We start from the raw sequence: 15,451 nt of genomic DNA, 5'->3' as shown, positions 1-15,451 counted from the left end.
AGGTCAAATCTTAATGGCTTATTTGCACTACATATCAGCAAATGAGGTACTTTGATGCCATGTTCATGCATAAATTTGTGAACATGGCATAAATAAGATACTATTAAGCATAACACTCAGAATTCAAGGGCTTGAGAAACTTTGGATATTGCTAAGCTGACAAAGTGTTGTTCTAAAGTGATAAAAGCAGGTGTTTCTTTTTGGTTGCCAAGTTTGCTCCCAAGTGAGAGGCTAGATAAGTAGTCCAAATTACATCTAAGAAGAAAATTTGCCAGAGCTTAATTACTTTTCATCACAGTGCCAAATAAGAAGAAAAAAACCACCTTGGAACTACGTTGCAGTCTATTTAATTCTCCTCACTTAAAGCCCTGAGATAGAATTCTTAACTTCACAGTAAACTGCACTCTTCAGTGGTAAAGCAAAACAAATTTATAAGCAATGACTTGTGGTCCTTCTACATTTGGCATTTAGGTAAAAGCAATTTTTTGTTCAAAAATATAAGTAGTTTATACAAAGTCTGCAGCTGTGTCATTTCAGTAGGATATAATTTTATCATTAATCAGTGCTTTTCTCTGATGACTTCTGCTAAGGTTGTGGCCATTTATTCCATCTTTATTGATAAGAGTGATCTTATTAAGCCTGGCTATTCGATCTCGGTGTTCTGTGAGTTAGACCATAGTATGATCAAACCTTGCTCTCCTACTCTGGCCAGTAGTGCTTGTCTGTGTGCTGGGCAATTGAGTGCATCAGACTGTGTTAAGTCAAACCTTTCATCACAAAGCCTCCATCAGCTTGTCTTGTTCAAGGAGACTTTATCAGTAAGTAAGTCAGCAGGAGAAGGGATTAAGACCACAGCCATTTACCCACACGCCATGTGCAATGAAATATCAGTGTTATAATGCCTTAGTTCTATGTTATTATTTCATTGGTAAGTAGGCATTTTTCTGAAAGATCTCTCTGTTCTTTATTTAAAAAGAATGTAATGATACCAGAATTCTTGCACAAAACCAAACCAGGGACTTCTCTCTTTTGATATCTGCCTATGTTGTCTGTATTTTGGAGGAAGATGCAAGAATAAAAAAAAGATTTTAAAAATTCTGCCATTTTTCTCATCTCTTAGTAGTTGCTTTGTAGGTGAAACTATACAGAATTTGAAGTTCTTTACCTCTTTTATGTAGATAGAGCCAGTTGATTTGCCCCTCTCATATTTTATCTTTAAGTAGTCATCGAATTCCCTCTTAAAAATGCTGAATTCTTAGTCTGCCCTGATATGAAAGTGTTTTCAGAAGAAATATCCAGCATCTATTGTATTTTGAATGTCTTAATTTTTATCTTTTTTGATACAATAGAATAGTTAATAGAAAGTTCAGAGTTTGAGTGCATAGAGTGGGATCATTGATTTTTAGAAGGTTACTATAAATTTTCTGTTATTTTCAGTTCATTTCTTTGTACAGGCTAATATTACCACTTTGACCTCTCTATAAAGCAACACTTTCACCAAGCATCACTGCAAGCATGTACTGTTTCCCTTTCTAATTGATTATATTTAGCTTAAAACCCTGTGATGTGTGTGAGTGGCTGAGATTATTTATTCCAAGATGTATTACTGAGATGCATTCGTCAACTCTGAATCTTATCTGCCCCTTTGTTGCATATTCATTTAGTTTTATTTGATACCACTGGCTGTTGTAACTAATAAAATCTTAAATAATTCTGTTTTGGGCAGATCACACTCTTTCCTTGAGTAGGCTCATCTCTTGTAAGAGATCTTAACTTGAAAATAGAATTCCATGTTGAATATAGGTGAAGTCTCATGCTGTAAAAGGACAGTGAGGGAGCTCTGAAAAGGGATTCTTGTGCCTTTGTGGCACAATCTAATCGTCAGTTCTTCTCAGAAATGGTAAGACCTCTTTCCAGTACTGGGCATAACATCTTAAGAAAGATGTTGATCAGCTGGAGAATCCAAAGGCAAACAAGAATCCTCAGATGCTTTGAATATATGACAAGCAAGTGTGTGTGTGTGTGTGTGTGAGAGAGAGAGAGAGAGAGAGAGAGAAGAATACAAGGCTGTGTAGGTGTGTGTTAGTAATTTTCAGATAAGTGAAAGGATTTTGCAGAGTGGAAGGGAATAATCTGTTCTTTGTGTCCATTATGAAGTCAGGAAGGTGTCACTGTGACCTGTGACTGCGCTATTCACATTGGACGTTAGGAAAATATTTCTGAAGGTGAGGATAATCATCAGTGTGCTTTCTACATATCAAGCAATATTTGAAAGTGTTCAGATCTTCCACTGGAGAGCAGAATTTGGTCATTTGAAAATCTTCCTCCGTTTGTAAATGCATTTGAAGACATCAGATAGCAATCTAAGTAATGTTTCTAGATTGCTCTGACAAAGGTACAGAAACCTCATCTGATTTCTAACAAGTGCTCTTAGGTCACAGTTTCAGGAGAAAAGAGAGATGTCTAACTTGGTACGTCAGGGTAGGCGTACATGTACCTAAGAATAAGCTGCTATATGTTGTTAAAAGGATGCCAGTGGCAAAAAATGGAGTACATACAGGATGATAGTTCTGGGTCATCATAATCCAGTGGTACCACCATTTAAGTGATGTGCCTTGACACAAGGCAGAGGGTAGAGAACAGATGAAAGAGCATGTCAGCTTACAGCTAGTGGGATATCCTATATTCTCATTTTGAATATGCCCCAAGGAACACTTTTGGAAAGCTCTTTTGTGTCAAATGAGACAGAGGGAAAGAGAGGTCAGAGTTTTTTACTGCCATCCTCTGTCTCCATTTCTCATCAGACATTTGGTCTTTGAACTAGTTTAGATTTGGTTAAAAGTAGGAAGTTTCAATGCAAGCTTTTGGTTCAGACAGATCATCATTTTCCGTTAAAAATCAACTTTATAAAAAAATTCTGAACCAGTTCCTATGCCAGTGCCATCAGGGGAGGAAATAGGAATGTAATTGGAAGCAGTCTCCAGTAGTTACAGTGCTACAAAAAGCTCTGAGTAGTACTTCAAGCCTACATTCCCCTTGGGCTGCTTGCTCGTAGTGGTGTCAGGGTAATAGCACTACATCAGTACAAAAACCACTCCATATGCATACGAGCATCATAAAATGCTGGGGGTAAATTGACTGAATTATATATGTTGCTCTTCTGGGAATGCAGAACAAGTTTTTGCTGCAAGTTACATGTAGCTGTAGTTGCATGTTACACCTTTAGGAAAAGAAAGCCTTAAGGGAGGAAACAGCTGATTTAATCATTATTTTGTTTGTTGTTTCAGCTAAATTGCTGTCTTTTTATATGTATATATTAGTGCTCTTGCTGTCATTAGATGCTTAGTGGGATCTGAGGAAGACTGGTGCAGACAACTGAAGTGAATTGCAAGCTTTAACATCAGGCCTCATCTTGACCTGGCGCTGAAGGATATATCAATCCATCACTTTTCTTTTAAAATAATATGCTGGATCTTGGTCAAAAATATTACCGATATAAACAAATGGCATGGTTGATGGATCACTCTATTGCCAACAACCAATGAAAAATACTTTAGTATTTTTCCTTAGTTTGGCAAAGTCCTCTTTCTTAATTAAAGCTGACAACTGTAGGGATAGAAGGACATCTGAAATATTGTAGATGTTCTGATGAAATGTGTTCCCCAAAGGCTTGAATCCTACTCTTTTCTGTAAGAACTGTGACTCCTTAAGAGAGATTGTAAGATGGCTGCTCGTAGTATACTGATGGTTGAACAGATCTGGAAACTGTACCTTAATCATCCCACTTTACAGCTCAGCATTTTAAAGTAATTTTATTTTGGTGCCCATTTGCCTTAAAACATTATCCACAAAAGTAGCACAGGAGCTGCTTAAGAAGCAGCATAGATGTCTCTGTCGTGGAGGAGGAGGTGACCGCCTGCTGCAGTAACCTGCTGTCTTCACCTAGGGCAGGTCACCCGCCCTGTGAATCAGATCCCTGCAGCTACAGTTGCTGGGTTGGTTTTGTATTGTCTGTGGTGGTCCAAGACTGAAAGGTACAGCGCATCACGCTTTGGGAACATTTCCTCTGGCCTGAAAATTACAATCATCTGCACCATTAAAAAAAAAAGTATTGGAATGCTAATCTTTGATTGCCTCAGACTCATTTTCTCCTTAAGGATGGGAAGACTATTTGCATTGATTAATGCATTTGTTGTTTCAGATGCATTCATAGTGAATTTTTATAATTTAATCTAGGCTGTGCAGGGTCCTGGGGGGAAGCAACCAAGTGCAATATATATCTGCATCATTAAAAATAATTTAAATATGCTGACAGATGGAAAATAACCGTACAAGTGATTTCAGGGTGTTCCATGTTTATTCCCTGGTAATGATAAATTAATGTTGGTTTTCTCAGTTTACAAGTCAAAAGGCAGGTTTTTAACATGTCAGCCTTCAGTCTGGGCTCTGTAAATCAAGTAAACTGAGCAGACACCTGCCTAACATTTAGTCCTTGTTACTACAGATTCAAGCTTCTGACATTCATTCCTTCATTTAATCCCTAAAAGTCCTCTTAAGGTAGGTAAATATTATTGCCATATTACTGATGGAGAACTGCAGTGTAGGGCAGGCTAAAAGTAACTTTACAGAAAGTAGTTTAAATAAAGGGCTTTTAGACAATCTACAAATCTTAATCTCAGAAGTTAATTGAATATTTTTTATGCTACTCTAGGTGATTTCTTCATTGAGAAACTGTCTCTGACTGAATTGACCATGTCTTCTGGGACCAAGCATGGTTTACTATCCTTAGTAACACAGGGAGTTAACATGTGCAATGACAAAGTGCCATTTTTATATTAAAACAGAATTCTATGTAGAAGTTTGTTAAAACACCATCCTGTTGTGATATTTGGGGAATATGACAGGGATTAATGGCTGAAAAGATTATAGGTTTATCGATCACACATAATCCCTAGATGTTTTTTGAACTATACATAGGGATCACTTAATCTGCTGCTGGAAAGCAACCATATGAGAGCTGGAAGGCAACAGCTGTTGGAGAGCTCAGAGCACTGTTGGATGACAGCTGAGAGGGGAAAGTAAAAGAGGTCTCTTTCCCATGCCAAATACTCTTGTGGCTAAAATCTAGCTACCTACTGAAGTACAGTGGCAAGGCCACATTGGAAAAGGAAAACTAAAAGTCATATTATTAAGGAAAGAGATGTAAAAAAGGAAATTGCCACATTATTGCTTTAATATGTTCATTTCCCTGGTCCTCAGTGTAATTAAGCCCTCAGTAGGGCTATCAAAAATCAATGTGTAAAATGTAGCTGCTAAACTTTTCATTGGTTTCTGTACTCGCATGTGCACTGACCCTTTCATTCTTTCCTTCTGATGTAAGACAAAGTCATGTGATGAACCAGATAAAGCCAAATGGAAATATAGGTACTATGCAGTAGGATTATCCCAGAACTTTTATATAAATTGACCAATAGGACAGCTCTGCAGTACTGTTTTCTGCATGGACTGTTTTCCTGGGAAAGGACTGGTTGAGCCTTGTCCAGCAAGACCAAGACTTTACAGTTATTTTGAGGTGGGTAAATAAGGGGCTTGAAGACCAAGGTCAAGGCTGCATCTTGATCTTCGCAAATACTAAACTTTAGGACCTGAAAAATAATTCACAAGAATTGACTGTCTTAAATACGTTGTTTTGGTCATTCTCTGAGTGCAACCACTAATTTGGTTAATTACAGGGAAAGACGGTGATAAAAACTTGGTAAACCCATCAGATTGTTTGGTAAATGCAATTATTATTGTGTAATACAGGAGGTCTTGTCATGGACAAGACCCTTTAGGCTACAAGAACAAAAAAACCAAATGGTGTATATCCCAGTTGTCTTGCAGATAGCACCACTGTGATGTTTGCCCACTTAATAATCATTGGGGAAAAAGTTTATGAAGCATTGATTTATCTGTAAGCAAGAGTACTACACAGAATTTTATTTATCTCAGGAACCCTTTAGTCACTCCTGATTCAATCAGATGCTAGAAAACACACTTCTGCTCTCCTGTCAAGGTATCTTATTTTATTAGCTATTTCCCAAAATATCAAGAGAATTACATATGTATGAGTCTCCAGGAAAGCCTCTGAAGGAAGGATACTAATGTTCTTGTTCTTGAAAGAATATCCTCATATTGTCACAAGGTTTTAGTGATATTGCCATTTTTCTTTCCTGGCTGTGGAGTTTTGTGGGCATTACTCACGTCCAGCCGTTCATCAGCATCTGTTAGGGCACTTGAACTTACATTCGCCACCTTGAAATGCTCTAATCATTGCAGTGGATTCCTGTGGCAGAAGCCTGACAGCGATCACTCTTTCAGGTTGGGGTTTGCTGTGGGGCTGGCACATGGGAAGAGGGACAGTAAAGCAATTGTTGCAGTGGACCTTCGCTAGCCTCATCAATTGGAATGCTCAAGCTGGTTATACTGGTTTTGGGCAATTTTGAGAGGCTCCATTCCTGTACCAGTATGTGGGATTGTACCTTGAACATAATGGTAATACATAATTGTGCTTTATTGCATTTCCTTCAGGTTGCTGTGGAGTCCACTGTTGACTGAGTATTGATATTTCTTAATATATGAACTGAATTTAATTTGTAGATTAAGAAATCCAGAGCCTATGTATTAGAACTTCTTTCTTTCCATGGCTTCTCTCCTTTATAATGGTAGAGTTCAGGAGTGTGAGAAAAGTAACAAAGGAAACAAGTTCAATCTTAATTTCTGAAATTTTGGGGCAAAGCTTGCTTGCTGCTTAGGAATAAAAGCATTTTCTATTAGCAGTGGGAAATACTCTCACCACAATCTAGACCAGAACATTGATGTGAAACAACAACTAAGTAAAATCTCTTCAAACGATCTTGGTGTTGAAACACGGTTGAAATGGTTATTTGCTATGTAATATGTTTGCCTAAATTGGACTCAGTTACCACATACTGAGCTCAAGTACGTTGTCTTGCTGAAACAGGGGCTGTTAAGGCCAGACTCTGTTTGTGTGGCTGGTATGTGACTCACTGTGGATGCAGCCAAAATACAGGAAACAATAAGTGCTTTCTGGATTTAAATTTTTCTTTTTGACAATCTTTCAGTAGTAACATAGCAGGATTTAATCATTGTCTTAAGGTCTTAATTAAATGCTAGTAAGCACTTATTACTGTGATAGTGGAATGCAAATAGCTACCTGATGATTTAAGGGCTGCTTCTAGGAGTAACTGCTCCTGAATAGACATAAATTTTTTCTTATTTGTCTCTGAGATTAAAATTGGAAAAGACCTTAAGAAATGCATGGCAGACGTTTTATTTTTGAGGATCTTGCTTTTGTTGTAGACTGGCTTCATTTTTTTGCAGTTAATGTTTGCAAAGTTGTATGTTCAACTGCAGGGATATTTTGTGTGGTTTGTGGATTGCATGTTCAAAATAGAAACAAATGCAAACAAAAAAAATAAAGTCGATCACTAATAATTTGTGCATGTAAATAATCCATTATAGATACCATCAGTTTAATTGCATGTTCAGATTAAAAATCCTTATTTGAAAACAAGCCTCTTAATATTCAGTTTGTGTCAAATTCTGTTGAGACGTACAATAGTTTTGTGATAATTAACAAAGGGAAAACCATAGAAGTCTTTGATTTAAATAAGTACCAGAAATGTGGATGTTTATCCATCCTACACATATCTCTTGAGTTTTCTTGCAAAATTTCTGGTTCTTCAGGCCTTGAGGGAAGCTAGACATGTGTTGCAATTCTGCAGAGAAAAAGGAGAAGATAATCATTCATTTTTGAGTTTCCGCACAGAGGGTAGTTTAATTGTTTTTGGGGTTTTTGGGGGGGTTTTTTTGGTCTATTTTCCTCATTATAGTGGTAATTACAAAGCTGGAAGAGTTCTATGTGTTTGGCTTTACTAAAGTAATTCAGATCTCAATCATGTGAATCTTTTAGGTCTCTTTTTGTGCAAATTGCATGAATCTTCAGAGTTTTCTTATTCTAATCTGTGATGTTAGTAAGCTTCTACTGCAAGCTTAATGATGGATGCCTTGGAGACCTGTGCCACTAATTATGCTCTGAACCTTTTCTCAGACCGTCTGGCTCTTTGTGGTAGGTTAGGAACTTGATCCCCAGCCTCAAATATTACCAACTCAACTGTAATGAAATAAGAAGCTGCTTATTGCATGACATGAAAAGGCTGCACTTAGCAGTGTTCGTGCGGTAATGCTAAGCAGGTTTGGAGCTGGAACGCCGCTGAACTTGGCAGTTTCTTTGTTAAGGTATTTTAATCAATCCCACTGCAATGTTTTCTCAATGCTAGAATTCTGCCAAACATCTGGTTGGGAAGTTGCCCTCGGCAGCTGGAGCATGTGACCGTCAAGCTGAAGCACGAGCTGGGTGTTACAGCTGTGATGAACTTCCAGACCGAATGGGACATCGTTCAGAATTCCTGGGGCTGCAACCGCTACCCGGAGCCCATGAGCCCTGAAATCCTCATGAAACTGTATAAAGAGGAAGGTATTGCCTATGTCTGGATGCCAACCCCGGACATGAGCACTGAAGGTAATGCTCAGGCCACTCTTGCAGTAAATTAATAGTAACAAACCCCTTGAGTTACTAATCTGACACTTTGATGACTTTTTTTTTCTGTGTAAATTTTGTATAAAAATATAGCTAACACACAAGGTATAATTTCTCTGTGTGTTGTCTCTAACAAATTATTCATATTTTCCTGTAGGCAGAGAGGCCATCTAAAATACTTTGTGTCTGGCAGCATATGTGAATTTGAGTTTAAAGCCATCCGACATTGATAACTGCTTGACTGTTTTTGCTTTCAGTTTGAATTCAGCCCATATAATGAAAATATGCAGTGTAGATGGAAGACTGAAAGCTTGCACAGCAGGACGGCTTGCCATCCTTGCTGGTTAAAAATGGACAGACAATGCTGTATGTCTGTTCCTGGTATTCCCTTCCCCCAACAAACAGGTTTTTTTAACTATAGCATCCCAGTCTGATGAATCTCCATAGAGTCATTTATATAATTATTTGTAATTAATTTAGAATGCCCATAGCACCTGATGTTGTAACATAAATTATTATTTTTAATTTCTCTGTTGGAATGCTCAGTTTAAAATCTTGTTTCCAACCAATAGGTTAGAAAGTGTGTGTGTTTTCAAGTGAGTAGTCTACCAGCAGAAGAGAATGCTTTCAATAGAGTGAAGTACTGCTACCACAAATAGAGAACTGTCCTATCAGTAATAGGACATCAGGGAAGACAAGAGACCTTAAAAAGGGAATTTAAAAGGTCTTAAATGTCAGTGCTCGTCTGTGCCACAAGGAAAAGTTAGGCTGTGATGTTTGCAGCTTCAGTTCCTGGGTGAACAGGAAGAAAGGTGTCAGGAAATATGGTATATTCATCACTTTGGGAGTGAGAAAGCATATTCTGTGTTGTTTAACCATATGCTTAGTACACAATTAAAGTGTAGCAGTATTAAGTTGTACAGGAAAATACTCTTCTACTCTCCCTCCCTCACTTATTATTGACATAACGGCCTTCATTACAATGTTTTGGAAAGCAGCAGTACATAGGTAGCTTCACAAACATCTGGTACTAGAAAACATTTCATTTTTGGCTTGCTAACTTTAATGCTACGTAAGATACGCTTTTGATGTAATTTGCTGCCTTGTCTCAGTCCCTGTGAAAATGAATATGCCACACACATCCAGTGTTAATCAGAACGTATATTTAGAGACAACTTGGGGCATTTTACAGACTTTGTGTAATCTGAATCTATGTTGCAGGAAAAAACAAAGTTAGAATAGAAGGTCATTTGAAAAAAAAGAAAAAAAAAGAAAAAACCCAAAATATGTCAGGTTTGCCATTATGATTCACAGAATATCAGGCTGTAGAGACATAATCTCAACCATGAACCTAGCTTTCTCAAATGCAAATGAACATGCCTTGTTTTTAACCTTAGGAAGAATACAGATGTTGCCACAAGCTGTCTGTCTCTTGCATGGGCTGCTGGAGAATGGACACACTGTCTACGTTCATTGCAATGCTGGCGTTGGCAGGTCTACAGCTGCTGTCAGTGGCTGGCTGAAGTATGTGATGGGATGGAGCCTGCGGAAAGTGCAGTACTTTTTGGCTTCCCGGAGACCAGCTGTCTACATAGACGAGGAAGCTCTGAATCGTGCTGAAGATGATTTCTACCAGAAATTTGGGCATCTTCATTCCTCATGCAAAATACAAGAGTAAAAAGCGGAAGAGGAAAAGGAAGATGAAGAGGAATCCTTACATTTGCACCCCAAGGATTTAGAAATTATGAATCAGATGATTGCCTCTCCTCTTCAGATTATAAACTTGTCATAAAAGTCATGAGAATTTTGTTTAAAAAGTGCCTTTGTGGGGTTTTTATTTACTTTCTTTAAGCTGATATTATTCATGTTTTCAAGCCTTTTGCTGCAAGTATGAGACCTGGAAACTCTGCAAAGCGAAACTAAGATTTTCTTTTAACTACTTGCCTATAGGAACTGAGGTTTTAGGGTAGACACTAAATAAGACATGAGGTGAAATGTAGTTGGTAATATTTCAGTGACAAGAAGGAGAAGGTATTCTCAGAAAAACGGATGCAAAGGTTGACTGGATTAAGGTTCAGGTTAGGATGGAGCTGATCGTCTCAAAGCTTCTCAGTTATTTTAGGTGGAGTATACATTATTGAAGTGTTTTCTAGTAATTTTGTAGACAAGTGGTATTAGTGAAAAAGACCAGAAGGGAAGTGATTTTTCAGCTCAGTTTCTTAAACAAAAAGCTAATGTCTAATGCAGTGAACTAAGATTTGCTCTCTTTGCCTATCTAGTTAATGTTAAATATTATGAGTTACAGCTATGTTCTTTAATGACACTGGGGTTAGCAGGGATGTGGCATGAAGAGAGGAAACAGCTCCACTTACTGCAGTTTTACTCTGTTGCAGGGAAGGACTACTATTTATTACACTATCCTATGTGTGAGATCTCTAAGTCAAAGATACATTTTGGTCTTCTGGTCCATGCAGTGCTGTACAGTGGGCTCCCTAGGTGCCAAGTGAATCTAAGCAGTAAACACTGGGCTAAAACAGGACCTGTAGGAACTGCGTGATAAGTCTCAGCACATGATTGACACTACAGCCTCTGTGTTGTTGACCTAGATTAATTTCTTCACTATAGCAAAAGTCTTTCCTTGTGCAAGCAGTGTGTGGATGTTCATAGATGCTAGATTTAGCCTATTGAAGCTAATGCTGGACTATCTCTGGGGTGAATGAAGTGAATACATTCCTCTATAGGAGCAAAGAGCAGGGTTTCTCAGGAGGTTAACCTCAGTAGGCTAATGTTGGCTTCGTGGATGATCCCTAATGTTTTCCAGGGTGGCTTAAACCTTTAGCAAAACTAGCAGTGGCACCAAGAGCTTTCAGCACTGCTCAGGTAAAACCAATTTGCTGTAGGTTAAGTCCAAGAGAGAAGGGAGAGAAGGCATTTCCTAAGGAATAGAGGATTAAGGACACATAAACATTATGAAATCTAATTTCTATAGGTTTATTCTTTAGTGAAATCTTATTTTTTTCAGCCAACTTGTTCCTCTGAAGACCCAGTCAGTGCCAGAGTACTTTAGCTGATATATATCGATTATCTGAACACTTAATGGAGAAACTATTAGATCTGAACTGTTTATGGAGAATGTCCAGAATAACGTAAGTTTTATTTATCCTGTACTTCAATCATCTTCAAAAGGAAAAATGTTTAAGTTATTCTGTATGTGTGGTTTTTGCTTCTGATATTTTGAAATAACACTGCCTGTTTAGAAAATGGATGAGAAAAGTTCTCTATTAAATAAAAACATAATGACAATTCCAGCAGCCCATTTTCTCATATGTCTTTGGCTCCCAATTTCATGAGTAGCAAAAAGGGTCATGACTGATATTTCTATATAGAGGTGGGACCAGCCACTTTAATGATAACAGCCCATTTCTTGTTTGCTATGCTGTGTCAGTTTCGGTGGGCTGTTGAGGAGGAAATCTCAATAAACAGCACAGCAAAGATGTGTGTGGCACCTCTGCTACCTCAAAAGACAAAATAAGGGATTTCTTCTCCTAGCCTGATGCAGAGAGCAGAAGTACTGTGTCAGTCCTGCTGTCTGGCTCTTGGGCTGTCGTGCAAATTTGCACAGCTACACCTGACTGCCCAGGAGTTACCTTGTTTTGACTGAGTTTAAAGTTAAAACGATGAGCTTTTGCTACCATGTACTTCTCAAAATCAAGCACTGAGAGGAGGAGGATGGCATAAGAAGTAGAGAGTAAAACTCAAGTGAGTTTTACATTTCTGTTGAGATATATTTGAAACCACAAGCTTAAAATGTGTTTCCAAGCATCCCTGACAGACAGTCCTGTCCATCAGATGCAACTTGTAATATATGTTGGGACAGGTACTTGTGGGTTTGGTTCTTGTTTCACAGATAACTATATTTCTCTTTTGGGGCTCTTGGGACTCAACAGTGCATAACATGGCACAAACAGGTAAGTATATGACTAAGTATGTACAGCCATGCTGTATCAGCTATTTCCTCATTCTGATTTTATTGGTATTAGAAGCAGACTGATGCTTCATTTGTAAGGCAGGAATTCAAGTGATACAGAAGCCACAGATTCAAGGAAGCCCTAGCAAGGGGTTTTTAATTCGTTGTTTATTGTCATTTCAGCAAGGGATTGTTGATTCATTGCTTATTGTCATTTCAGTTTGCTTGTCTGCTGAACTGCTGGGGACTATATCATATACAGATTGCATTAGCCGATGAACTGCATACAAACAACTTGCCAACATCATGTTAACAAAGAATGCAAAGAGATCCCATGGCTTGCAGTCCCTTTTTACCTGTTTGTAGCATACCTTTTTTTCTCATTGCCACCTTTCCACCTTCCTCATTGAAGGCCACCCTGTTGAGTAACATTCATTCAAAGCCTTGTCTGTTGAATGTAACTAGGAATTTAAATGCTAAAGAGATCATTGCAAGAGGCTACAGCAACAGAAAAAGCAAGCATATAAAAATATTCCATTTCTCCAACTGTATAATTACATGATAAATCTGCATCTAGAGATTATATATTAGAATTCCAATTTGTAATAAGTTCTTATGCTGATTGGATCATTAGCTCTTTCCACAGACTAGCCTCTTGATGCAATTTGTATGAAAGGATGAAGACAGTTGTTTATATACTTGTATATTTCCTTGCTACTTTAGTCATAACAGTGCTACAAAATTTAGAGAAGAACAGCTCCCATAGAAAGAATTAGAAACAGATAAACAGTAACAGTTATTTTAACGTGGGCCCAAGAAGCCCAACTAGTACACACACAATAACAGGAACCAGGTAGAAATATTTTGATAACGCATCACTAAAAAGCATCAACTGGGGGAAATGGTTTTCTGCTGGTATGATCATCAGTATTCTCTGCCCTGTTACAGCCAGGTTTTTACTTCTGTTAAATTGAAGAAGAAAGTAGAATTTGCATGAAATGGGAATATTTATAACTCCAGGTACTTAGAGTATCTCAATGTCATTATTAGGTCAAATAGTATGTATTCTTTCCCAGGGCTATGTACATGAAGGAGCTAAGCAATCCTACCTCTTATGAATGATTTTGTAACAAACACAGCCCCTTGAGGTATGGGTAATCTTTGAGTGGTATAGTTTCATGCATATTTTTCCTTTTGACATCAGAAAAGTACTAATGAAAATCTGCATGACATTTTTAGGTGGGCAATGCAGCCTGGGGAAAGGAGACTGGGCTGGCTGGCACGACTGTTGAATACCTTCCTTTCTTCTTTATTCCTTACTTATTATTTCACACTTTTAACTTTGATCCTGCTGGCACTTGTCTGCTCTAGTGGCTGAGGTTGTAAGTTTATGGTCTCTCCCTGTTTGTACGGCACCAAACACAGTGAAGCTCTGGATGTGGCTGGGACTGCAGATTTTATACCAGGCTGTACTCCGGAGTAGTTGGAAAGTCTCACACCTGGCAACAGAGTTGTGGGTACTGCACAAAACCACATGTAAAACAGTGTCTCTGCTCTGGGGTGGAATTAAAATTTGAGACTGCCAGCCAAGCCTTCTTGGGCAGAGGTAAAGGAAAAAGATAGGCTGTAGGTTGTGTCAGAGCAAGTAATAAAATCCCTGTGTAAACCAAGAATGCAAACAGTCAGACTTACTCCATTACCTACCATGACGGCCTTTTGAGTTCTAATTTATATAACTCACTGACTTTACTGGTCTGTAATTGAGAAAAAAAAAATGATTTGAAGTAGTCAAAGACATTTCCCATAACTGTTTTACCCTGTTGCTTCTTTTATTCTTCATCATTAAATTGCAGTGAGAGGTTTCAAACCAATGATAAAGTTAAAAAAAAATAAGTAATATGATTCTTTAAAGCAATACACTGGGACTGTCCAACAGGAAACTATGAAGAAATATTTAGAAGCATAATAACTATCGCAAAAACATATATTTGGCAAGCAAGCCCTACCTTCTTGAAGGATAATGAACATCGGGTTGCCCTTAGCTAAAATGGAATTGGATTAATGTAGCAGAGGACAGGGCTGTCTCCAACTCCAACTGTTTACATTCTCAGTGGTAAATCAACACTTCTGCAGTTATTTCTTTAAAAATATTCTCTGGAAAAAATTGTGTTTTATTTTCCACATGTATGTAGCTTAAAGGGAAAGGAGCTGCTCTGAGGGAGCAGACTTTGGAACAGTGGAAGTATAAAGGATTTAATCCTTTTTCTGTTGCTCAGCAACACAACGACATCACCAACAGCAAGACCAAACCATATGACTTCATAATTGATATTCCTAAATTAACAGAGGAAAGCAATTTTTTCAAGGGCAATGACATTACCATATATTAGCATAATTGCATGATTGTGATATAAGCAGCCAAAATACATGTTGTTGTTGGCCCTTCCGTTATGCTAATAGTGAACCAATAGGGTGTTCATTCTTAATTTTCTCTTGCTCCACCCTTTCACCTCAAGATCCTTCATTCCAGTCTTGGCTGGTTTAGAAATGGTTTTGTGGCTAAAAATTGCTATATTTGTAAAGATGAGTAGTAAGTATTTTACCAAACCTTTTTTGCATATCAAGACTTGTCTGGGGATAAGGAAGTAAGAACTGTTATACCCTGTAAACCAAGAATGGTAAACTGTGAACCTTAGCCCTACATAATTCAACCTTTTTGTGCTTAAACATGTTGTCTTATTTGGGAGATTGAATTTATAGAGATTGCAGGATAATGTCTATGATTTGATAATTACTTCAGTGCTGATGTTGTTATATTTACATCAAGGAAAATAGAAGGCCTGTTTATTCATGAGCTGGTAAAATATTAAATGATATCTCAT

The 15,451-nt window shown here is 37.9% G+C and overlaps 1 protein-coding gene across 10 annotated transcripts in view; it reads left to right on the top strand.

Moving 5' to 3' along the window:
* The window catches only part of EPM2A (EPM2A glucan phosphatase, laforin), a 42,039-nt gene extending 30,126 nt beyond the window's left edge, over positions 1-11,913 (top strand). For 9 of the 10 annotated variants that reach the window (XM_074818677.1, XM_074818686.1, XM_074818678.1 and 6 more), the window contains 2 exons: positions 8,343-8,584; positions 10,000-11,913. In XM_074818677.1, coding sequence (XP_074674778.1) covers positions 8,343-8,584; positions 10,000-10,280 — 523 coding nt within the window. In that variant the 3' untranslated portion in view covers positions 10,281-11,913. The remainder of the gene's footprint in view (positions 1-8,342; positions 8,585-9,999) is intronic. The other variant, XM_074818687.1, reaches the window with a different exon arrangement.
* The last annotated feature ends 3,538 nt before the right edge of the window (positions 11,914-15,451 follow it).

Source organism: Strix aluco, chromosome 3 (genome assembly GCF_031877795.1).
Source record: "Strix aluco isolate bStrAlu1 chromosome 3, bStrAlu1.hap1, whole genome shotgun sequence".
NCBI lineage: Eukaryota > Metazoa > Chordata > Aves > Strigiformes > Strigidae > Strix > Strix aluco.
This window is presented reverse-complemented; position numbering and strand designations above follow the sequence as displayed.